This window comes from Mobula hypostoma, chromosome 10 (assembly GCF_963921235.1).
Source record: "Mobula hypostoma chromosome 10, sMobHyp1.1, whole genome shotgun sequence".
Taxonomy (NCBI): domain Eukaryota; kingdom Metazoa; phylum Chordata; class Chondrichthyes; order Myliobatiformes; family Myliobatidae; genus Mobula; species Mobula hypostoma.
The window spans coordinates 112364304-112390271 of record NC_086106.1 but is presented as its reverse complement, the minus strand read 5'-3'; the positions used below and the strand labels follow the sequence as shown (position 1 = coordinate 112390271).

At 43.3% G+C, this 25968-nt stretch overlaps 1 protein-coding gene across 2 annotated transcripts in view; it reads left to right on the top strand.

The window, feature by feature from the left end:
- The window catches only part of col4a5 (collagen, type IV, alpha 5 (Alport syndrome)), a 314426-nt gene that overhangs the window by 146417 nt on the left and 142041 nt on the right, over positions 1-25968 (top strand). For both annotated transcript variants that reach the window (XM_063061058.1, XM_063061059.1), the window contains exons 19-25: positions 710-800; positions 914-949; positions 4201-4368; positions 7074-7163; positions 8625-8714; positions 20926-20996; positions 21921-22112. In XM_063061058.1, the coding sequence (XP_062917128.1) occupies positions 710-800; positions 914-949; positions 4201-4368; positions 7074-7163; positions 8625-8714; positions 20926-20996; positions 21921-22112 (738 nt within the window). The remainder of the gene's footprint in view (positions 1-709; positions 801-913; positions 950-4200; positions 4369-7073; positions 7164-8624; positions 8715-20925; positions 20997-21920; positions 22113-25968) is intronic.

Genomic DNA, 25968 nt, shown 5'->3' with positions numbered 1-25968 from the left:
TGTATGATAATGACATAGAAGAAAACAAGACAAAAGTAAATTGAGAAAAAATCTGAGAGGCTGATGAATCCTGATGAAGGGTCTTGACCCAAAACATAGATTGTTCATTCCCATCCATAGATGCTGCCTGACCTGCTGAGCTCCTCCAGCACATTGTGTGTATTGCTCTAGATTTCCAGCATCCACAGTACCTCTTGTGTCTAAGATAAGATTAACTTTATTTCTCATGTACATCAAAAGTGAAACGTGTAGTTTAACCAACACAGTCCGTGAGTGTGCTGGGGGCAGCCTGCAGGTGTTACCATGGCTCCAGCTCCAACATTGCAAGCCCACAACGCACTAACCTTAACCCATACACGTTTGGATTGTAGGAGGAAACGAGAGCATCCTAACGTAACCCACACAGTCGTGGAGAGAAGGTACAAACTCCACACAGACAGCAGTGGGAATTGAACCCCAGATCGCTGGCACTGTAAAGCGTTGTGCTAACCACTACTCTACCATGCCATCCCTTTGACAATGAGGTTACACAATGCTTCTTCACTTAGGAATAATAATTCAAAGAATTTAACTAAAATAACAATTGTCAAATACATTTATATGGGGAAAGTTATTCTACCTTACCCCTGTTGAGACTGCTTTGGAAATTTAGATCTTAATGTAATTTTGCTACCGATAATCATAAAATTTGCCCTTTCTTTTCTCCCAGGTTATTCCAAGACCGGGTGTTACCGTTGGACAGAAAGGTGACCGAGGTTTCCCTGGCTCTCCTGGTCGACCTGGAGATCGAGGCCTGATAGGTTAATTTTTTTTTAATTATTGGTGTATTTCATTCAAATCCTTCCCAATTAAGGACTTTATTTTTGAAAGGAAGATGTGATTATGTACTAACCAATTGCTGTTCCCCTTGCAGGACCTTCAGGTTTACCAGGTTCACCAGGTCCTCCAGGTGAGGTATATTGATTGTATGGATGTAAAATCAAATAATTCCTTGTCTCTGTGTCTTATCTGGAAACATCTGGTTTTGTCATACAACACAGAAACGGGCCCTTTGACCCATCAAGTCCATAGCAACCAGCAGACACCCACTTACACTAAATCTACTCTCCCATTTACACTAATTCTACTCTATTCTCATTTTATTCTCCCACATTCCCATCAACTTTCCCTCAAATTCTACCCCTCACCTATACATCAGGCATAACACACAGTGACCAGCTGCCCTCGCAACCTGCAGGCCTTTGAGAGGAAGCGCAAGTTTTCACAAAGAGAGCATGCAAACTGCACAACATATAGTACTCGATGTTAAGGTTGAACCTGAGTAGCTGGAGCTGTGTGCCATCCCTGATATTTATTTATACATTTTTTTGAAGCATACCAGATTATACCATTCTGACATGTCTATCCACGGCCTCCTCTACTGTAAAGATGAAGCCACACTCAGGTTGGAGGAACAACACCTTATATTCCGTCTGGGTAGCCTCCAACCTGATGGCATGAACATCGACTTCTCTAACTTACGCTAAGGCCCCACCTCCCCCTCGTACCCCATCTCTTACTCATTTTTATGCACACATTCTTTCTCTCACTCTCCTTTTTCTCCCTCTGTCCCTCTGAATATACCTCTTGCCCATCCTCTGGGTCACCCGCCCCCTTGTCTTTCTTCCTGGACCTCCTGTCCCATGATCCTCTCGTATCCCCTTTTGCCTATCACCTGTCCAGCTCTCGGCTCTATCCCTCCCCCTCCTGTCTTCTCCTATCATTTTGCATCTCCCCCTCCCCCTCCAGCTTTCAAATCCCTTACTCACTCTTCCTTCAGTTAGTCCTGACGAAGGGTCTCGGCCTGAAACGTCGACTGCGCCTCTTCCTATAGATGCTGCTTGGCCTGCTGCGTTCACCAGCAACTTTGATGTATGTTGCCAGATTAAAGTGAAGTCAGCTAAGTATCCAAAATATACAGAACAGTCAGATATAACCAAATTTTTCGTGCGTAAGTAGACCAGAAGATCTCCACTGGTATAAAATCCTAACAAAAACCAGTTATCTATGATATCCCAATTCATTCTATTAGATTTCTCAAAACTCTTCTTTCCTGCACTGTATTGAGTCACATCATCTCTTACAGCCTCTGTAAGCTCTTGCCTGGAGCATGTATGTCAATACATGGCCATTCCTGGGAGAGCAAACTTAATTTGGCATACTGTTGCAAAATCTAGGCATATTGAATTACTTAGAACAACACCCCACTGGAAGATTGGTTGTGCCCAATCCAAATACAATTTGCTTTTTCTCCTGGCATTCGTATTGGGAGGGTCATTTTGTCCCTGGTCCTGCTGTCTCAATGAGAAGCTGTGATTAAGGAAACGGAGGTGTAAAAATGCTTGATCTATACCCCATAGATTTGGTTTGTAAGGATGCAATTCCTATTCAGCCTCTCAAGCCGACGAAGAGTGTAAGAAGTAGAAGTTGGAATAAGCCATGCTGCCCTTTGTGACAGACCTACAGCAAAACTATAAATATCAATCTTAGAGGAAGATGGGGAAATGAAAATAGACAACTTGGTTATTTTTCTTCCTGTAAGTAATATTTTGACAGTCCACATTTTGATACTTTTGGGAAGATCCTGGCTAATCTGTAGCCCCACTCTTTTTCCTGATGTGCATATTTCTTTTTTCCCTAATTTCCCATAATGTATTGATAGCGGCCTTAAATGCATTTTGCCAGTGAGTGTCCACTAGAAGGTAGAAAATTCCAGTCCTCAGTTGCGTTTTCTACAATCAGCAGCTCACCTGTATTCTCCCACATCAGCTCAATCCTTCCTGAAACCCTTAGGGGCCCACGGTTTCTTGGTTTTCTCTGTAGTCGCTGGGCTTTTTGGGAGAGAGTTCAGATATTTACCTGTCTTTGTTCACTGAGTGTGTTGCTTCAGTTCCCTCTTGAGTGGCCCTGCTCCAGCTTTTAAAAAGGTTGGCATGGTAGTGTAGCGGTTAGTGTAACGCTATTAAACCACAGGTTTAAATCTGCCACTGTCTGTAAGGAGTTTGTACGTTTTTGCCATGGCGACATGGGTTTCCTCTGGATGCTCTGGTTTCCTCCCACATTCCAAAGACATACGGGTTCGTAGGTTAATCTATCACATGGGTTCTTTGGGGCAGCAAAGGCTTTTTGGGCTGGAAGAGCCTGTTAACGTGCTGTATCACTAAATATTAAATTTAAAAATGTATCTCAGAGCCCAATATCTTCCACTAATCAAAGTTAACAGAGCTGATTCCGCATCCAAGGTTGTAGGCCTGACCCTCCAAGTCCCCCATAACTGTTCTGCTTGCTGACTAAGTCCTGAATTGCCCTTCGATGAGAGGTTGAGCATTGTGTGTGAGTTATGAAGAAATACCGCACTAACTTGTGCTGCATTGTGCGTGAGTTACACTGCATTGTTCATGAGTTATGAAGAAATACCGCACCAACTCACGCTGCATTGTGCGTGAGTTATGAAGAAATACCGCTCTAACTTGCACTGCTCTGCTGATTTTTTTTGTCTGGAATTGTAAGCAGAGAAGGAATTGCAATTAGGATCGTGTCAGTAAACAAGTTAATCTTCATCAAGTCAAACTGCATCATGGTCATGTCACTAAATTCATAGCTCTTCGGAACAGGAATGTCAAGCAAATCACATAGGCACTTTTCACTATTTTCATCTTTTCTTATCCGGTAGTGTAGGTAAGAGGTTGAAATTTGAGCCTTTTCCGTGGGTTTGTCCCATAATAAAGCAGTAACATGAGGTGAGGCAAGTCCTTCAGTTTGATGCTTTGCTCCCAAAACAATGCTATTCAAACTCATTCCACAATACCCAAAATAATTCTTTTTTTCTTTCTGCCTATCTTTGCACAGCTTTGAGAGTTGGGAATATTAATAAGCATGTTCCAATGCTCTGTCTCACTGCCACTGCACTGGTATTCTTAGGGTGAAGGGGAACTTCTGTTACTATGGTTATCATAGTGAGCACCCCAATGCCTTTCACACCATAATATTGATGAATTAGAACTGAAATTTGTCAAGCGATGGTTAAATATTTATTGATGTGAAATGTTAGGATCCAGAATGGCTTCCAGCAGTAGGGTTATTTCAGCTGTGGGTCTTTAAAATCCAAACAATGTTTCCTTTCTTAAACTTATTTATGTTGCCTTTCTTCATTTTCTACAGGTCAGTCCAACATGGGACCACCAGGCACTCCTGGCTTCCCAGGTGAAAGGGGTCAGAAAGGTGACGAAGGCCCACCTGGATATGCAATTCCAGGGCCACCAGGACAACCTGGTCCTCCAGGCCCCCGTGGTCCTCCAGGACTCCCTGGTTATTCCGATGGCACTCCAGGTAAATTTCTAATGCAGTAGTGTCTTCACAGAGTTGTAATTTGTACATGTAAATGTCTTGCTTAAATAATTCTTAAATCCATAACTAAGTATCTGGTTAAATTAACCTGTAAAACATATGTCTTAGTATGATGCAAAGGAATATTCCAAATAGGAAAAAGAAGAAAAGAAGAGTTTGTTTCTCTTGTATTCCTGAGGTCCTGCCAAGGAGGTGACAACAAATTGATGATATTTTGTATAGCCGCAACGTGGAAACAATCCTTTTGACCTTACCAATCGGTGCTGGCCGACATGCCCTAAGCTAGTTCCATTTCCCGGTGTTTTATCTACATCCCTCTGAACTTTTCTTATCAATTCATCTGCCCAGATTGTGACTAATAGTTGCAAGATGATACTCCACAAATAGCAGATTAAGTGGAAAAAGCCATTAGACCACAAATTATAGGAGCAGAATAAAGCCATTTGGTCCATCGAGTCTGCTCTGCCATTACATCATGGCTGATCCACTTTTCCTCTCAGGCCCAGCCTCCTGACTTCTCCCCATATCCCTTCTCACCCTGACTAATCAAGAATCTGATTCTAAGGCACCCTGACTAACCTCTGCCTTAAGTATACCAAATCACTTGGCCTCCACAGCCACCTGTGGCCACGAATTCCATGGATTCACAACTCTCTTGCTAAAGAAGTTCTGCCTCATCTCCATTCCAAGTGGATGCCTTTCTGTTCTGAGGTTGTGTCCTTTGGTCTTAGACTCTCCGACCACAGGAAATATCCACTCTTTCAAGGCCTTTTAACATTCAGTGGGTTTCAATGAGTTCACATATTGATCCTGACTGGACGGAGGCACTGGGGAGCTTTTCAGATCCAGTTACACTGGCTGTTGAGTCCTCAGGTTAACACTTGCTCAGATCCATGGCTCTAACAATGCAGCCACCTTCACTACTGCTTTAAAGCGTATGCCTAGTTTAGGTGCTGAGGACCTGAGCTGGGCTTCAACACAAGGCTAGCTCACCCAAAAGTGAGAGTGTGACCAGAAGAATGAAACGCAAGGAAAAAAACAGCTCTATAGCATGTAGCCAGAATTTTGACAGCTGAAAGCATGAGGTGAACACTGAGGTTAAACAGTGTTGAGCTTCATAAGTAAGGTATCTGAGAAAATTTTAGTTTCTCCGTAGCACACGTGAGGTACTTTCTTCAATGCCAATGCAATTCCCAACATTACCAGTTAAAAGAAAAAAAGGTCCATCTCCTGCTTTCTAACAATTTTAGCAGAATGCCTTATTTCTAAAATGGGATGCGAGATGACATGGAATTTAATACATAGCAGCTAGTGGCTTGGAGGCTTGCGTGCCCGTGTGCCTCAGTGACCCAGAGACCTATGCTGGCTGGGGCCAGGGCTTTATGCTTTGGCTCTTGGCAGGGTCACACACGTCAAGCAGGTCAAAAAGTCGAGGCCAAACTAAGAGTGGTCCACCGGTTCTGCAGGTTCGGGGGTTCAGCTCTAGAGCTGACAACCCTGACTAGTGGAACGAAGTTGTTACGGAAGCAAAGCTGCAGTGAAGAATCCCACGTCTGTGTGCGAGGGTGTCCTTCAGTCTCCAGCCAGGACTTGCATGACTGATAGTGGTGGAAATCGAGAGGAAGCCCTGCCTGCCAGAGATGGAGATTTCATTGCTGCTCTACACACCAGTGGTGTAAGGGGCAAAGGAGAAGGGAGTATTTCAGCATAATTAATCCATCCTGATATTCCTGCTTCCATAACCTCCTCCCTTGTTTCCTCAGCGAAGTCCATCAGTTTATCACCCTTCACTTTCTCTACTTTTACATGCACCCGTAGTATTCACTTCAGTCACACCCGGCTCTTTTCAGGTTCACATTCCCACCGCGTTGTGGGTGATGAGGTTTCTGAGTCACCGGGTTGATTTCTTTGTCAGAGTCTGAGGTTAACTTTTGGTTTTGTACTTCCTCGCAGGTCGAAGCAATCCCTGGTATGGAAGTTCAAACCTTTTTTATGCCATGGACCCCTGCCATTAACCGAGGGATCCATAGACCCCAGGTTGGAAAAACCTGCTCTAGAGGAATTCTAGACAAGTTAAATATGCTATTTATCCATACTGGGTTCTCTTTTTTTCTTGAAAAGTTCATAACCCGGCCGGCTGGTGGCACAATGACATCAGTGCAGAACTCTGGAACAGAGGTTCCCGGATTTGAACCTAGCTGGGTCTGCTCCCAAGTACGCTTTCCGTTCGTGCCGGGTTGAGTGTCGAGATCGCAACTCGACCTGGTAAAATAAAGGGAAAATACTGCGAAATGTCTGTGTGAGGAGTGGTGCACCACACAGTCTCTCTCTCTCTCGCTCCGCGCCTTGTAAAGGCATGAAAAAGACATCGTCCCGCCAACATTGCACACAGACACACACGCACAGACACGCCAAAAAAAAGGAAAAGTTTATACCCACATGTAATCCATTTTGTACCTATTGTAATAATTTTATATTCTTTGTATCATATGATTCCTAACAATATAATTACAGTGTAACGCCATTGTGGAATGCTTCAATAAAAGTTCTATTGGTAATGAATGTGGTAATTGTTGCATAAACAGATTTTAGGGCAAATGTCTGCATTGATGATGTCAAATATATTGTTGCCTTGAGAAGTTAATCAGCGCTGCGGTGAATTTGAATTAGTCTGTTCATTTTTTTAGTTCCATCTGGAATACGATGCCAGCCAGGAGCGGAAGGGTTACCAGGGTTGCCAGGACCACCAGGTTTTCCTGGAGAAACTGGACTAAAAGGTAAGACCTTCTTACATTTGTTTCTCAGCCTTGTGTTCGATTGCTGTAATCAGGGAGCCTCCATTGCCGGAGCAGTCCATTGAATGGATGACACTGTTCAGAAAATATAAAGCTTTGATCTTGGATTACTCTGCCATTGGAGTAATGTGAGACGGGAGGTGTCTGAACACTGGTGAATATCTCATCTGGGTCACAATCTTGTGGGAATTGTTAATCACTAATCAAATTAATTCCTTTTTAGCTGTAAAGACCTCTAGAATAGAGATTCAGACTAGGTCTCTATGGTTAAACATAGAAAACAGTAGCAGGTGCTAATTGTGCTTTACTTTTGAAATTTTATTTTATTGATTTCAATAGCATTGCATTTTGCAATGGAGTATGACAGAGCCACCACTGTATTTAATTTTCCATTGTTTAAAGCACAGTATATGAGCAATTATAGATTTACTTTTCATTTGCTATGCTAAGTACGAACGATACTACAGTGTTCGGTTGACTATCTGTGTCTGAAATAAAATGGGTAGGCTAACATTTGTGCCATAGAGCAACATAACAAGGTGCTCAAGCCAATGCCATATTACTGGAGACTGGAACACCCAACGCACATTGACATGTCTTTTTGATAATCTCTCCTGAAGTTGTATTGTACTGTATATCCAATGAACAGTGAACATGGTATTTACCTGATGTACAACAAACATCTTCCCTTCCTTCCACCAACCAAGTTAAGACCATGAGACATAGGAGCAGAATTAGGTCCTTCAGCACATCGAATCTGCTCTGCCATTCCATCATCGCTGAATTATTATCCCTCTCACCCCCATTCTCTTACCTTCTCCCCATAACCTTTGATGCCCTTACAGGAATCTATGACATTGCCTTCCACAGATTCACCTCCTTCTGGCTAAAGAAATTCCTCCTCATCTCCGTTCTAAAGACCTCATATTCTGAGGTTGTGCCCTCTGGTCTTGGACTCACCCACTTTCGGAAACATCCACTCTATCTAGTCTTTAAAATATTTGATAGATTTTAATGAGATCCCCTTTCATTCTTCTAAACTCCAGCGAGTAAATTCTACTTCAACTTCAACAAATGTAAGCGCTATTTTTTTCCGATATTGTATGTGTGCTCTCTTACATTTAGAATTACACATCAGAAACAAAGTTGAACTTGTTGAACAAAATTAGAAAGGTTGATACAATAGGAGCAACAGACAAAATTCTGCCCCATTTTCATTTGTGTTATTAGGTGTACCTCAGAGTTTGACTAGGTATGAAATAGAGGTACCATGAGCCCTCATTTCTGCTTTACTTGAAACACCTTTAAGTGATGCTCACTCTTTGAGGCCAGAGATATATATATATCTTATGCAAAGGAAAATTTTAAAGAGTCAAGGCAACCATTTTTACAGTGGTTTCAAATGAGTAATATTTTTTCTTTCTCTGTCTGTCAATTGTGTAGGTGATAAGGGAGATACTTGTACTCACTGCGTCAGTACTGGTAATGGTTTTCCTGGTTTACCAGGACCTCCTGGACCACACGGTATTCCAGGTAAGCCACCAAGATTTGCAATTTCATATTATTAATGTTTTCTTTAGATACATTAAGTACAAAATGCTAATGTCAATTAAGTATAAAATAACTCTCTGTAACTCAGCCAGTCAAAATCTCATTTGTGCATTGTTCCACATGCTCATTTTTCTACCAGAGTTTTACTGTGTTAAAATTAACAATTTCTTTACTCCAACTCTATGCCTTGTCACAGACTGGAACTCTGAAGTGCCATTTGTTTTTTAATTATTTCTCCTTCAATTGCTGGCCTTCTAAAGCTTGAGTGTGCTATCATACTGCCATTACTGCTGGATCTGCCACGTTAACTTCAATCACCCCAGTGCCAAGAACCACAGTCCTCCAGTTTCATTCTTTCTACTTCTTGGAGCTTTTAAGTAGTTTGTCTGAGCAGAACTAATTTTGCTGGCTTTTGGTGGCTTACACCTCAAGCAAGGGTGACAGTAAGGGAAAGTTGGGAGAACACACCCCAGTCCGCATCGAGGAGCCAGCAGTAGGAAGGGGGAGCAGCTTCAAGTTTCTGTGCAAAAAAAAAAATCCCTGATGCACTTATGAAGAAGGCACAACAGTGGCTCTATTTCACTCGGAGTTCAAAGAGATTTGGTATGTCATCAAAGGATCTATCACATTTCTACATTAGTACCATAAAGAGCATTCTGACTCTTTGTATCACCATCTGGTATGGAGGCGCCAATGCACAAATAAGTAAAAAGCTCAGCCAACTCTGTCATGGGCACTAGCCTCCCCACCCTCGAGGACACATTCAGAAAGCGGCATTCATCGTGAAGGATGCTTTCGTCCAGGACATGCCTTCTTCTCATTGCTACCAGAAGTACAGGAGCTAAAAGACATACACTGAGCATTTTTGGAACAGTTTCTTCCCCTCTACCTTTAGATTTCTGAACAGTCCATGAACTCATGAGCAGAACTTTGCTACTTTGCTCTCTTCTTGCTCTACTGCATTATTTTTTTATAATTCCTATTGTAACTTGTAGAATTTTCATTATACTGTACTGTTGCCGCAAAACAACAAATTTCATGACATAGTCATAGGAAAGTACAGCACAGAAACTGGCCCTCCAGCCCATCTAATCCCCATTGAAGCATTTAAGCTGCCTACTCCCATTGACCTGCACTGGGTCCATAGCCCTCCATACCCCGCCATCCATGTACCTATCCAAACTTCTCTTAAAAGTTGAAATTGAGCTCACATGCGCCACTTGCGCTGGCAGCTCATTCCACACTCTCATGAACCTCTGAATGAAGAAATTTCCCCTCAAGTTCCCCTTAAACTTTTCACCTTTCACCTTTAGCCTTTGACCTCTAGTTGTAGTCCCACCCAACCTCAGTGGAAAAAGCCTGCTTGCATTTACACCTATCTATACTGTTCATAATTTTGTATACCTCTATCAAATCTCCCCTCAATCTTCACCGTTCCAAGGAATAAAGTCCTGAACTATTCAATCCTTCCTTATACCTCAGGTACTCCAGTCCCAGCAACATCCTTGTAAATTTTCTCTGTATTCTTTCAACCTTACTTGCATCTTTCCTGTAGGTAGGTGACCAAAACTGCATACAGTGCTCCAAATTTGGCCTGACCAACGTCTTATACGATACGAACAGAACATCCCATCTCCTGTACTTGACTTACGAGGGCCAATTTACCAAAGTTTCCTTCACAACCTTATCAACACATGTTGCCACTTACAATGAATTGTGGACCCATGTTCTACAGCACTCCTCAGTGCCCTACCGTTCACTATGTAAGACCCACCCTGATTGGTCCTACCAAAGTGTAGCACCTCACGTTTGTTTGCACCAAGCTCCATGTGCCATTTTCCAGCCCATTTTTCCATCTGGTGCGGATCCCTCTGCAAGCCATGATAGCCTTCCTCGCTGTCCACTACACTCCCAATCTTGGTGTCATCTGTAAATTTACTGATCCAGTTAACCTCATAATTATCCAGGTCATTGATTATAGATGACAAACAACATCCAGCACCAGTCCCTGTGGCACTCCACTAGTCACAAACCTCCAGTCAGAGAGCCAGTCATTTGCTACCACTCTCTGGCTTCTCCCGCAAAGCCGATATCTAATCTAGTTTACTATCTCATCTTCAATGTCGAGCGACTGAACCTTCTTGACCAACCTCTCATACAGGACCTTGCCAAAGTCCATGCAGACAACCGCCACTACCTCACCTTCGTCAACTTTCCTTGGAACTTCCTTGAAAAATTCTATAAAATTGGTTAGACACGACCTACCGCACACAAAGCCATGTTGACTATCCCTAGTCCATCTATCTGTCATGCTGCATATCCAAATATATCTAGTCCCTTAGAATACCCTTACTACTGAGATCGGGCTCACCAGCCTGTAATTTCCTGGTTTATTTTTAGAGCCTTTCTTAAACAGCGGAACAGCATTCACTATCCTCCAATCCTCCGTAACCTCGCCTGGCACTAAGGATGATTTAAGTATCTTTGTACTTGCCTACCACAAGGTCCGAGGGAACTCCTTGTCAGGCGCTGGGGATTTATCTACCCTAATTTGCCTCAAGGCAGCCAACACCTCCTCCACTGTAAATTTTACAGGGTCCATGACCTCATTCCTAGTTTGTCTTACTTTTATATACTCTGTGTTATCTCCCCAGTAAATACAGATGAAAAAAAAAATCAATTTAAGATCTCCCCATCTCTTTTTTTTAATACTTTATTTTCAAAGGTTTCAAAAAACAATAAAGTCAACAAGACATATAAGCTCATACATGTGTAAAAATAAAATAAGCAAAAAAAAAAGAAAAAAAGGGACATAACATTAGAGGGACGCCTGTTGTACAGAGTGCTCAAAAGTGCTAAACATTAAGTCTCGAATGAGGGCTGTGAGAGATTAGCTGGGGGGATATTGTTCATCTGCCCCCTGGCCTCGTCTAGGTAAGCAAGAAATGGATCCAGATAGCTGAAAATTTTATAATTGAATTGGTTCTCAAGAACCTGGGTCACTCCATCTGTATGACTGAGATCATGTCAGCCATCCATCTCCAGAAGGAAGGGGGAGAGGGTGATTTCTATTCCTTCAAGGTAAGTCTTTTAGCGACAGTCATCCCCAGCATCGGAGACTGTTGTATGGCTGTAGGGAAGCATAGAGTGGATTGCGAACAGCCAAAGGTGGTGAGACAAGCTTCCAAGGGGAAGGATCTTTTATAGGCCTTTGAGAACCAGTCAAATATTTTGGACCAAAATCCAGTCAGTGAAGGGCAAAACCAAAAGGAGTGTGACAACGTGGTCTCTGTCCTTTGGCATCTATTACACATTGGCGAGACAGAAGAGTAAATCCTGTGCAATCGAAGTTTAGAGTAGTGGAGACGGTGGACAACTTTAAACTGGATCATTTGCTGTCTTCTGTTAACAGAGCAAGCCTGTATCATAGATAAACTCTTGTCCCAGGCAGTTTTGGATAGTTCAGTGCCCAATTCCTCTCTCCAGGCCTTCCTGATCCTCACAGTAGAGGCTATAGTACAACCATCAAACAAACTTACAAACTTAGAAACGAGATACCTGGCGTCAGGAGGGTTCTTTAAGATATCAAAAAATATATGCTTCCCTGGAAGGATTTCAAAATTACAAATCTTGGATTGGACATAGTGTCTAATTTGTAAGTAACGAAAAAAGTGCGAATGAGGCAGCTCAAATTTCTCTTTTAGCAGACTAAATGTTGCAAACCATCCCTCTACGTACAGGTCTTCAATAGAAACTAGACCCTTCTCTCTCCAAGCATGGTAGGTTTTATCTGGCCATGGGGGTAGAAAGGAGTGATTGAAACAGATTGGTGTTTGTACAGAGGTCTCTGGTAAATTCAGAACATTCCTAATCTGACTTAGAATTCTGATGGAGTTTTTCAAAACGGAACTTAGACTTTTTGAAGTCCCAGGCTTTTCTAACTTAGAGAATAGCATGGCTGGCAAGGAGGAATTGACAACAGAGTTAGATTCCATACATGGCCACAAGGGGGCCCCAGGGGCTAAGTTATCTGGAGCCCCCTGTTGCCAGAACATTAGAGCCCTAACATTGACAGCCCACTAATAGTGTCTGAATACAGGTAATCCCAGTCCTCCTTCAGACTTGGGCTTTTGCAAATGAATTTTCGAAATCCTCTGGTTCTTGTAATTCCAGAAGTAAGACAAAATTGTGGAGTCCAACTCTTTAAAGAAGGCTGATGTAAGAAAAATGGGGAGGTTTTGACAAAGATAGAGAAACCTAGGAAGGGAAACCATTTTAATTGAATTTATACAACCAATCATGGACAGAGGTAGGGTTTTCCAACTTTCTATGTTCTGTTTAAGTTTTGAGATAAACTCCACCAAGTTTAATTTAAATATTAGTTTGGGATCTTTGAGTATTGCCAAGCCAAGATAAGTAAAGTGATCTTTAACTACTTTAAACGGGACACTTTCCAAAATAACCGGCATGTAGACGTTGGAGAGAGGCACTATGTCACTTTTTGTCCAATTGATTGAGTATCCCAATAGACTGCCAAAAGAGGTGATTAAATCTAGAAGGAGGGGGACTGAGTTTGTAAGTACAGTATCACATTGTCGACATATAAACTAATAAATGTTTCAATACCTCCCACTTTCAAACCCACAATATTTGGGTGACTTCTTATTTTTAGGGCGAAGATCTCTACTGTGACGGCAAAGCGAGAGAAGGCAACCCTGCTGGACTGAACGGTGTAGGGGAAACATAGTTGAATTGTCGCCGTTGGTTACGATAGAACACATTGGGCTGGCATATATCAGTTTTACCCAGGATATAAGTGACTCGCCAAACCCAAACCTGTACGGTGATTCAAACATGTAAGGCCACTCAATCTGGTCAAAAGCCTTCTGTGCATCAAGGGATAAGATTGCTGCCCCACTAGCTTCCCCATGATCAGCATACATAGTATTAAGGAGACGTCTGACATTGGAAAAAGAGAACCTGCCCGGGATGAATCCTGTCTGATCAGGATGAATGATAGATGACAAATGCTTATTTAGCCGGTTAGCCAGCATTTTAGTGATTACCTTTCTATCGAAGTTCTCGAGTGCAATGGGCCTATAGCTGACCGGGTCTATTTCCTCTTTACCTTTCTTTAGAATGAGGGAAATGTTAGCCTCATACAATGCTTTAGGCAAGGCTTTGCCTCTCTTAGAGCAATATATCATTCTGAGGAGAAGTGGGGCGAGGATATCCCAAAACTTCTTATAAAATTCACAGCCAAATCCATCTGGCCCAGCTGCCTTGCCGGATGGAAATGACTTAATGGCAGAGGTTATTTCTTCCAATATGAAGTCAGAATCTAGGTCCTCCCTAGCAGCGTCGCTAAGTTTCGGCATTACAAGAGAATCAATGTCATTCAAATCAGATTGAGTGGCATCGCACTTAGAAGTGTAGAGTTCACTGTAAAATTCTTTAAAACAGTCATTTACCTCCTTGGGGTTAGTTAACATGGTGCCTGCCCTCAATCTAATGCAGTGGATTGACCTTGAGACCAGGGCGCCCCTAAGTTGCCGCGCCAGGAGCCCCCCAGGCTTGTCCTTCATTTCAAAATGCTTTTGTCTTAATTTTAAGAGGAGGTTATTTATTTAACTACCGAAGATGCAATTGTACTCATATTTAAGCTTCATTATCTTATTATAGTCTTCAGAGGATTTCAAGGCCTGGTATGTCGCTTCGAGGGTTGGGAAAGTATTCTCAATCTCTAATAATCACCACTCTCCTCAGGAAATAGAGACGGTCAGAGCCGTCTCTATTTCCTGAGGAGACTGAGGTCCTTTAACATCTGCTGGACGATGCTGTGAGTCTGTGGTGGCCAGTGCTATCATGTTTGCTGTTGTGTGCTGGGGCAGCAGGCTGAGGGTAGCAGACACCAACAGAATCAACAAACTCATTCATAAGGCCAGTGATGTTGTGGGGATGGAACTGGACTCTCTGACAGCGGTGTCTGAAAAGAGGATGCTGTCCAAGTTGCATGCCATCTTGGACAATGTCTCCCATCCACTACATAATGTACTGGTTGGGCACAGGAGTACATTCAGCCAGAGACTCATTCCTCCGAGATGCAACACAGAGCATCATAGGAGGTCATTCCTACCTGTGGCCATCAAACTTTACAACTCCTCCCTTGGAGGGTCAGATACTCTGAGCCAATAAGCTGGTCCTGGACATTTCCTGGCATAATTTACATTTTACTATTTAACTATTTATGGTGAAACTGTAATGAAAACCAATTTCCCCTGGGATCAATAAAGTATGACTACTACTACTACTACTACTCTCTCTCCCTCTTAACAGCAAATTACAACTTTTAATGTCTCCCAGAGTGTGGATCTGACACCTCGCCATTATCGTTAATTTCTATGAAAACTTTTAATCTGGTGGTGATATTTTCTATAAATTTCTTATCAGTGAGTAGGGAGGGGTTAAAACACCAGGAATAGATTTGTTTGGGGAGGGAGAGATTTAGGGACATTGACAAGGGGCTAGGGTCAGAGATTAATATATTACGATATTTTGTATTGGTACCACGAGAAGTTAAATGAGAGTCAACCAAAAAATAGTCTATTCTACTATAAGATTTGTGAACATGAGAATAATAAGAATAGTCCTGGTAGGTGGGATGTTGAACTCGCCAGCTATCTACTAAATTCCTAGATTTAATCAAATTCTTTAGGACCTACACTGCCACGATATTTGGGGGCAGGTGGGAGGACAGTCTATATGGATCTAGGTAGCAATTCAAGTAACCACCGATTATTATATTTGAATTACTGGCGTCCAGAAGTAAGTCAAAAACTTTCCTAAAAAAATTTGGCTCGTCTGTGTTTGAACCGTAAATATTAAGGAAGGTTAGCGGAAACAAATTAATGGTGCCAGAGGCCATGATATACCTGCCGAGAGGATCTGTGGTCGTGGAAGTGAATTGAAATGGAATATTTTTCCTAAAGAGGATAGCCACACCATGGGCATGAGAAGTAAATGGTGACTGGTAAACCTGCGATATCCAGCTAGAACTCAGTCTGCGTTGCTCAGTTACTTTGATATGGGTTTCCTGTAGAAAAATCACATCTGCGGATAGAGATTTGAAATTTCTAAAAACTTTGTCCCTCTTAACAACATGACCAAGCCCCTTAACATTCCACGAGACTATTGTAAAATCTTTGCCCCCCAACTGCGTTCTGCCACGAGACCTCTGCATATGAGAATAAAAAAGAGATTATTGCAGTTGAGCACGAACATAGTAAACAGTGCAAAATGGCTGGCAGCCTCATAAAAACACAGCATACAAAAAAGTACAGAAACATGTCTGACCCATAAACAAGAACAACACACACCCTAACCCACCTCCCCCCATGTCTCCCTGAACCAGACACATAGTTCCCCATTTCCATCCCAAAAGGAGCTGCTGGGCAGGTAACTAACATTACACAATTATCACAAACCCCCTCTCCGAGAAAATTTATAACGCAAGCTATATAATACCATTAAAAAAATGCTGTTAGGGCTGGGGAGAGTTATCCAATGTCCACACCTGAAGCTGGGCATTCATGACACCAACTCGAAATCAACCATTGCAGTAACAGACATATGTAAAATATTCTCTGCAATTAAGTCCCATTGCAGCATAGAGCATTGTAAAGCTACGTTTAACAGGCAGGTCCCTCCCCTTATCCCAGCATGTAAACCAGCACAAGTATAAGCTGAATGAACAGTGTCAGTATATCTACTCCCTTTTGCATGTGTTATTCCTTTCCAAGAACTGTGCTGCTTCCTTCGGGTCATCGAAGACTGTAGACGCTCCTCCGTCCTGATGGTAAATATAGAGCATAGTCGGGTACCGCAGGGTGTGCCTGACTCCTCCGTCACGCGGAGTTTGCAGTACATCCCAAAAGGCGCAACATTGAGTCATCACCTCAACGGTGTAGTCCGGGAAGATCAAAACCTTGTTTCCCTTGTACTCCATGGATCATAGTCTGCCACAGTGCAAGATCAGCTCTTTCACTTGAAGATGGTGGATATGTGCCAGGATAGTGCGTGGCTTAGCGCCGGTGGCCGGCTTCGGCTGGAGAGAGCAGTGTGCACGATCGAATTTAACCGGGTGCGGGAAATGCTCTTCCCCGAGCAACTTGGGAATCAGTCTGGAAACAAATTTGATGGGTTTACCATCCTCTTCGCCCTCTTGTATCCCTACAATCTTAATGTTGTGTCTCCGGGAACGGGCCTCGAAGTCAAGCACTTTAGCTTGGAGATGGCTATTTTGTTTCATTAGCTCTGTGTACTTAGCTTCAAGCTCTTGCACGCGTGCTTCATGGTCGCTAGTGGTTAGTTCTTGATTAGCCACACGGGCTTGTTGATCAGCCTCTGAGGACACGAGCGACTGGAACTTAGTCTCAAAAACATCAAAGCGATCATTAATGCCGCGCAAAACTGACTCAGAGATCTCCTGGCCTAATTCCTTGCACATGGCGTAAGTTTTGTCCGGCGGTACCTCAGTTGCGGAGAAGTTATTTACAGGCCCGTTGTTAGCATTAGCGCTAGCTCCGGTGGTTTGGCAGTCGGCGCTCTTGGCTTTGTTGGAGACATTTGTCTTCGGCATTGTCAAACTTTTCCATACACTTAGTTTAGATGGAGAGAGTAAACACATACTGTTGGCCTATGAATGAATAAAACACGGTATAACAGTAATTTTGTCGAGGCCTCAGAGAGGAGCACTGACCAAACACACGTCTAATCCATATGCATGCTCACAGGCACCCCCCCCCCCCCCAGATCTCCCAATCTCTTTTGACTACATGCATGGATTACCACACAGGACTAATTTTGTCCCTTGCAACCCTTTTGCTTTTAACACATCTGTAGAATCCCTTGGGATTCTCCTTCACCTTGTGTGATAGGGTAACCTCATGCCTTCTTTTAGCCATCCTGATTTCTTTCTTAAGTGTTTTCTTGCATTTCTTATACTCCATAAATTCCTACCTACCTATGTTTGCAATGCACATCCTTTTTCTTTCTTAACTGGGGCCTCAATATCTCTTGAAAACTGAAGTTTCCTAAACCTGTTATTTTTAGCTTTTATTCTGATGGGCACATGCAAGGTTTCAAAGTTTCATTTTATTATCAAAGTATGTACACAGAACATAACTCTGAAATTTGTCTTCTCCAGATAGCCACAGAATACAGAAAACCATCTAAGTAGTTGAAAGAAAGACATCAATCCCCCACATAAAAAGAAAAGAAACAAAAGCTCACAAACCCAAAACACCCCCAGCCCCTCCCTCGCACAAAAACTAACAGATCATCCAAACTACCAGCCCGCCAATCGGCAACAAAAAGGAATGGATGAGAACACAAAAAAAACATAGAACTGAAAGAAGCCAATATAAACTACAGTCTGCAAAGTTTGTACTCTCAAAATTTCACTTTTGAAGGGCTCCCATTTACCAAGTACACCTTCGCCAGAAAACAGCTTGCCCAATCCACACTTGTCAGATCCTTTTTAATACCATCAAAACTGGCCTTTCTGCAGTTTAGTATCTCAACCCATAGTCCAGAACGATCTTTTTCCATACTTACTTAGAGACAAATGTCATTATGATCACTCAATGCAAAGTGTTTCCCTATACAAACTTCTGTCACCTGCCCGGTCTCACTCCCTAATGGATGGTTGGTATCCGTTAGTCTCGTGAGACCATGGATCTGCACCTGGAAAGTCTTGCTTCAGTCTCTCCAGGGCGCAGGCCTGGGTAAGGTTGTATGGAAGACCGGCAGTTGCCCATGCAGCAAGTCTCCTCTCTCCACGCCACCGATGTTGTCCAAGGGAAGGGCAAGGGCCGATACAGCTTGGCACCAGTGATGTCGCAGAAGTTGCCAGAGCGAGGTTGAAAGCAACGTCGGACTGCCTTAGGGACTCCAGCTCCGGATTTTTCCTCAGGGTTTACTCCGGAAGCCTTTCCCATGAGTGGGTATGGCCACAAGGCAGCGGAGGTTTGAAATCAGAGTTTTCCCTCTCTTAGATGGACTGCCTTCCCAGGCTAACGAGCTCCACCTACCCGAAGCACTGGTTTTAAGGCGCCAGGACCCGCCTTCGCCCCTTCTCCTGTCAGTAGAAACAGTTCCGCTGGGCTTAGAGGCTAAGCCACACGAGAAGGCCAGGAGTTGGACTTGGTTGTCAGAGGCTATTTGAGGTGCGTGCCAAGAGGAGCACTTTTAGGTAGTGGGAGCTTTTCCCCACTACCACTCCTCGGTTTGACAATCTTGGAACCCATTCCCTAATAGCAGATAAAGTATTGCACACTCTCTCATTGGGTCTTTTAAGTACTGATTAAGAAAACTTTCCTGAACACATTTGACAAACTAGTCCTTTTACAGTATGGGAGTCCCGGTCACTATGTGGAAAGTTAAAATCACCTACTATAACAGCCTTATGCTTCTAGCAGCTGTCTGCAATCTCTCTACAAATTTGTTCCTCTAAGTCCCCCAGACTATTGGGCGATCTGTAATTTAGCCCCACCAACGTGGTCATACCTTTCTTATTCTTCAATTCCACCCATATCTCCTACTAGATGATTTCTGCAGTCTGTCCTGACTGAGCGCTGCCATAACATTTTCCCGGACTTGTAACACCACCCTTCCCCCTTTAGCACCTCCCACTCTGTTGCGTCTAAGACAGCGGAACCCCAGCATACTGTTACTAGTCCTGACCTTCCTGCAACCAAGTCTCACTAATGGCTACAACGTTATAATTCCAGGTGTTGGACCATGTCATGATCTCCTACAGCACTTCTTGACATATGGCAGTAATAATAAATCTGATTCAGAATGCGGAATAGAATCAATGTAGAAGTAGCTGGAATGGCAAATATGTTTTCGTTTTTCTGTGGGCTGGTGTTCCATGTGGAGTGTACATGCCTTCTAAGTATACCCCACACGCAGTATCTGTTTTTTTATATGTATCATGTTTTTTACTTGGGGGGGAAAGCATTGGCTTGCAACATGCCCACTTTCAGGAGATAGTTCTGAGTGGCTTCATGATGTAGAATCACTGAAAAGGATCCAAGGTCATGAACCATGACTGAGAGCAGCTGTATCACTCATCCAGACTGCTCTACCATTCAGCAGTCATTGCCAGTTCCCTCCCACATCCTGCCTGATGAGACTGTTCTTAACTGGGGCACTGTACACTGCTTATGCAGCTTACAAAGCGTACTGTATTTCAGCTTGGAGCGTTTCTTCACTGCTGTTAGAATTATCTTAACTTTGAGAACTGGACGAGCATTTGCTGAGATTCCACTTACTGATCTGTGTGCCATTGCAATGTAGATTTGCTTTGTTTGTCACATGTATAGCGATGGGTGCCATTTGCATCGGTGGCCAGCTCAGTCCAAAAACGCAGTGTGCTCGGGGCAGCCTGCAAGTCTCGCCATGCTTCTGGGCCCAACATAGCACGCGCAAGGAAAACGTACAAATTCCTGACAGACGGCAGTGGAATTGAACGCTTGTCACAGGCACTGTTACAGCATTGTGCTAACCACTACACTACCATGCCATCCTTAAAGTCAGAAGACATGGAAAAAGTGACCCACCCCACATTGATACTCACCACTGGACTAATCCCATCTTCATACACTGGCCCTATACCAAGTGCTCACCCAGAAACTGTTTAAGTTCTGTCAGTGATTCTGCTTACTTCACTTACTCCAGTTGTGCATTCCAGATACTCTCTACTCTCTGGGTGAAAATAGCACCCCTAGATTCATTCTATTATCCATTACCCTGCCTCTATGTTTCTGAATAAAGTTATAGAGCCTTACAGCTTTGTTTCACAAAGTTTGTGGTGACTATCAGACACTCATTTATGCCAATGCCATTTTATTTTTATTCTACCACACACATTCTGAGTAGGAGCAATGTCTTGAGTCCTATTAACTTCCAGATCCACAGACCTATGGCATGTAGCAGCAAACTGGAGCACATGGAGGAAACCCACATGGTCACAGAAAAAACTCCAAAGGTCAGGTCTTTGGAGCTCTGAGGCAACAGCTCTACTAAATCTGCCACTATGCCTCATCTATCTCCATAAACCTAATCCATGTAGTTACTTCACATTTACTTATTGAAGGGAGGATTTTATTGCTTCATTGGTTGGTTTCAGGTCAACCAGGACTGCCTGGAGAAAAAGGAGACAAAGGATCAAAAGGTCACGTTGGAGATTTGGGATCACCTGTAAGTATTTTGTAGAGCCAAAAATGTTCAAACAGGTAAAAAAAAAGTAATGTCCTTAAGTAAAGAATTTCTCAAAGTTTCCTATTGTGTATACTTTTTTTCCCCATTGCATTCCTGAATGTTACTATTTGATGTATGTTTCCTGTTGTGCTATTTCATTATTGGAGATTAAGACCATAAACCATATGAGCAGAATCAGGTCATTTGGCCCATTCTGTTCTGCTGTTCAATCATGGCTGATTTATTTTCTCTCTCAACCCCATTCTCCTGCCTTCTCCCCATAACCTTTGACTAATAAAGAACCAACCCGCCTCAACTTTAAATACACCCAATGACTTGGCCTCCACAGCTGTCTGTGGCAATGAATTCTCACCATCGTTTACCTCGAGAAATTCCTCCTCATCTCTGTTTTAAAGAGGCATCCTTCTATTCTGAGGTGGTGCAATCTGGTTCTAGACTTTCCCACAATTAGAAACATCCACTCTCTCCAGGCTCTTCAACACTTGGTAGGTTTCAATGAGATTGCCTCTTATGCTTCTAAACTCCAGTGAGTACAGGCCCAGAGCTATCAGACATTCCAGGTACCCATCATTCTTGGGATCATTTCGTGAATCTCCTCTGAAACCTCTCCAATACCAGCATATCCTTTCATAGATATTGGGCCCAAGACTGTTCACAATACTCCAAATGCAGTCTCACCAATGCCTTATAAAGCATCACCAGTACATCCTTGCTCTTATATCCCAGTCCTCTCAAAATGAATGCTAACATTGCATTTTCCTTCCTTGGTACTGACTCAGTACTGAATTTAAGAACTAGCATTTTGGAATTATTTATATTTTGCTCTCTGCTGACTCTCATCTGGTTGTCAGCAGATGAGAATGTCCTGCATCAGCCAGAAATTCCTGTTTTCATTATTTTCAGGGACCACCAGGCCGTCCAGGTGCTCCAGGATCCCCTGGTCCTAAAGGTGATAGAGGCGATGGTTTTGGTTTTCCGGGTTCTAAAGGTGATCCAGGAAGTCCTGGCTTCCCGGGGCCGCCAGGACTTCCAGGATTAGACGGCAATCCAGGAAGAGATGGACAACCAGGTCCACCAGGTCCCAAGGGAGAATCTGTAAGTAAAATCCTTTCTACCCTTGAGCATTCTCAATGAAAGCAGGTAACAATGGACGGGCTGTGGTGGGACAGAATATTCGGGGACTTCAGGCTGTGACAGCTTTGGTCCATTCTACATCAGTCTACAGGATGGCTTCAAGAGGGATTCCTGGGTTAAAATAATGTCAGTTGGTTAGATAGGTTCAAGATACCCTACACTTGAGCACTCATTTCCGACAATACAACATCATCTCCTCCCCCCACCCCGACACCAAGCATAAGGAATAACTCCATCATGGTAACATATTCATAACCATAAAACTTAAAATTTGTGTGTGGAGGATCCCAATAAAGGCAAGTGTTGGACCTGGTTAATGAAGGCATGGGCCAGATCAAAGTGGCAGGGTTGCATGACACTGAATCTTAAGTAGCAAGATCAAGAAACACAAGAGAGATAATTTTCCTTGCTTAATGGTATCGGTCCATGGCATAGAAAAGGTTGGGAACCCCTGTTGTATTAGAATATCTGCAAGCAACAATTGTCCCATGTGATGTCCCGGGGAAGTTTTAATAATTTGAGTTCTTCTTCTTCCTCTGTACTTTATTTGGTCTCTGCCAGGACAGGAACAGAGACAGAAAGAGATTTCTAGGCATAGTATTACTGTCATTATGGTTCAGCCAGTGCTGCTGGGCTTTTAGAATTGCTCTCAAGAATACGTCATGAGCCTTGGATTATAAGGATGGTGTTGTTGTCAAATATGTTAAAGAAAACTCTTATTGGAGAAATGAGATGAAAAGGAGAGAATAAAATATGTGTATTTTTACACAATTGTTGCTATTGTTATTTACTTATGGAATGTAGGCATTTCTAGTTAGCCTTGAGAAAGAAACGTTGAGACACCTTTTAGGTAACTCAGTGGCTTCCTTGGCCAGTTTTGAAGGTGTTAAGTTTGCTTTGGTATGGAATCACTTGAAGATCAAGCTAAACAGCAGATTTTCTTTTAAGGAAGAACATACATAAACCAATTGGGTTTATATGGCGGTCCAATAGTCCCATTGTCACCTCCAAACAATAATGTGGTTATTTATTTGAGTAGCATCGCTTTTGTTTTAAACTCAATATTTCTAGACTGAATCAATCACCTCTGGAAAATTGGTTTGCTCATGAATCACATTTGATGCAATTTCCATATCAGGCACACATCAGACGATGTAATTTCTTGTACAATGGGAATATTAATGTACCTATCCTTGGGCACTGTAGTATTTAATAATGACCATCTGGGGTGGAACAGTGACCCAATTCAGACTGCTTATGTCCTTTAGATGTCACTGCCCCATTCCTACTGCATCAATACATCGATAGCCCAAGGCTACAACCCCTTACCAGGCCCTTCTCTTCCTCCCCCCATTGATCAGTCAAGACTCAATATAGAACTCAGCAGTCAATCTGACACCCCAGATCAACCATCCTCCACTCTACGTCCCAGCGAAGAACCCCCCTTCAGCCAGTCACCATATTATTTGCTCGCCTTCAATCCACAAGGCCCCTTACTGGACCCTTAGTTCTGCTGGTCATTGGTCTAACGTCCACCACCATCACTGCCACCCACCCCTACTCCTACTTCCCTGGGAAGGGAGCAGTCCGATCAATGGTGCGTACATTTCCGTAAAAGGGAGGCTGGTTTCTCTGATGTGCTGAGCTGTGTCCATAACACTGAAGTTTCCTGTGGCCACTTGTAGAGCGGTTACCATATCGTAACACCCATTATCATCGGCAAGTGCCTGAGGTTTAGTTGTCCGCCTGGCTGGGAATGAGAGCATGGTGTAAGGAGAAGCAAAAACATGATACTGAATAGCTTATTAATTTGAGAGGCTAAAGAGATCTGCAGTAAATAAGATAATGGAGCAGCTTCTGATAAATTGTAGTTTCAAGAAGTCACAAGAGACCAATCATTAGAGACATGTGCCCAGAAATTCAGTTGTGTAATGCTGTAATTCCGACATTATGTTATTGAAATGTTTTTATAATCATACAAACATGATTATGATCATTTAGATCATTTCATATCATTTAGAAAATTCCTACTATGAGTTACCCTTATAATACTGATGTGCTGCTCCCCTTCCCCTCTTCTGTACTCACCAGTCCACCCTCTTAACTCTTCTCACCTGCCCATTGTCTCCCCTGGATCCCTGCCTCCTTTCTTTTCTCCTATTGCCCACCCTCCTGTCTTATCAGATTCCTCCCTCTCCAGCCCTTTACTTTTCCTACCCACCTGGCTTCACCTATCACCTTCCAGCTATCCTTCTTCTCCCTCCCCCTACTTTTTGATTCTGTTATCTTCACCCTTCCTTTCCAGTACCGAGGAAGGGTCTCGGCCTGAAACATCAACAGTTTATTCATTTCCATAGGTGCTGCCTGACCTGCTGAGTTCCTCCAGCATTTGGTGTGTGTTGCTTTGGATTTCCAACATCTGTAGAATTTCTCGTGTACATATATTGATGTCATTCTCTATGCAAAGCTTCTTTTAGCTCTTGGACCGTATAATTTTAGGGGAGTTTCCCATTGGGCACTTCCAGACTATATAGTCTTAATTCTGGAAGTAAGAAATAAGTCCTCACATAGTCCCCACTGCCTGTTATCTGCACTCTTAAGCCCTCTCCACTCCTTAGATCATCGGTCCCTGCAATCTATGGCCTTTCCAGACTCTGTAATTCACCTTTTCAGAATCCATATTCCACTGTGATCCTGCAATTTCCCTCATTCCAAAGCAATCTCCTGCTCTTCCCTGGACCCTTAGCCACTAGACAGATCCCCATTCCTGTAACAATGGGCGTGGCAGACTCCTAATGTTTTCCCCCACCTCACCTCCCGCTCCACACACCGCATCTAACTGCTATCAGGTTCCTGAACGCATCCTGCCACCCTCCCCTTACACTGAGTGCCAATGTGCTCGTACCACCCTGGCATAGACCTGATACTGTTAAGTTGCACACACAAAATGCTGGAGGTTCTCGGCAGGTCAGGCAGCATCAATGGAAATGAATAAACAGTTGACGTTGCGAGCTGCGACCCTTCTTCAGCACAGAGAGGGAAGGGGGGGAGGTGCCAGAATAAAAAGGTGGGGGAGGAGGGGAAAGAGGCAAGCTGGAAGATGATTGGTGAAGCCAGGTGGGTGGAAACGGTCAAGGGCTGAAGAAGAAAAATCTGATAGGAGAGGAGAGCGGAGACTAGGAGAACGGTAAGGAGGAGGAGACCCGGGAGAAGTAATAGGCAGAAGAGAGGTAAAACTTCAGCGTGGGGAATGAGGGTGGGGACCTTTCTTTACCTGAAGGCAAAATTGATATTCGTACCATCAGGTTGTAGGGTACCCTGACAGAATCTAAGTTGTTGCTCTTCCACTCTGAAGGTGGCCTATTCTTGGCACAAAAGGAAGCCATGGATCGACATGTCAAAACGGGAATGGGAATCGGAATTAAAACGTTTGGCCACTGGGAATTCCTGCGTGTGGTGGATGGTATGGAGATGGGGAGGTAAAGATATGTTTAGTGGTAAGGTCCCTTTGGAGAGAGCAGAAGTTGTGGAGTATAATGAGTTAGATGCAGCGGCTGATGGGTAAGGACCAGAGGGACTCACTATTACGGTGGTGGAAAGATGGGATGAGTACAGATGTACGGGAAATGGAGGAGGTGCGGGTGAGGGCAGCATCAAAAGTAGAGGAAGGGATTGGAAAGCTTCATCCTGAGTACAGATGCAACTGAGGCAAAGAAACTGTGAAAATGGTATCGCAATTTTATAGGAGATAGGGCGGGAAGAGGTACAGTCAAGATAACTATGGGAATCAGGAGATTTATAAAAGATGTCAGTCAAC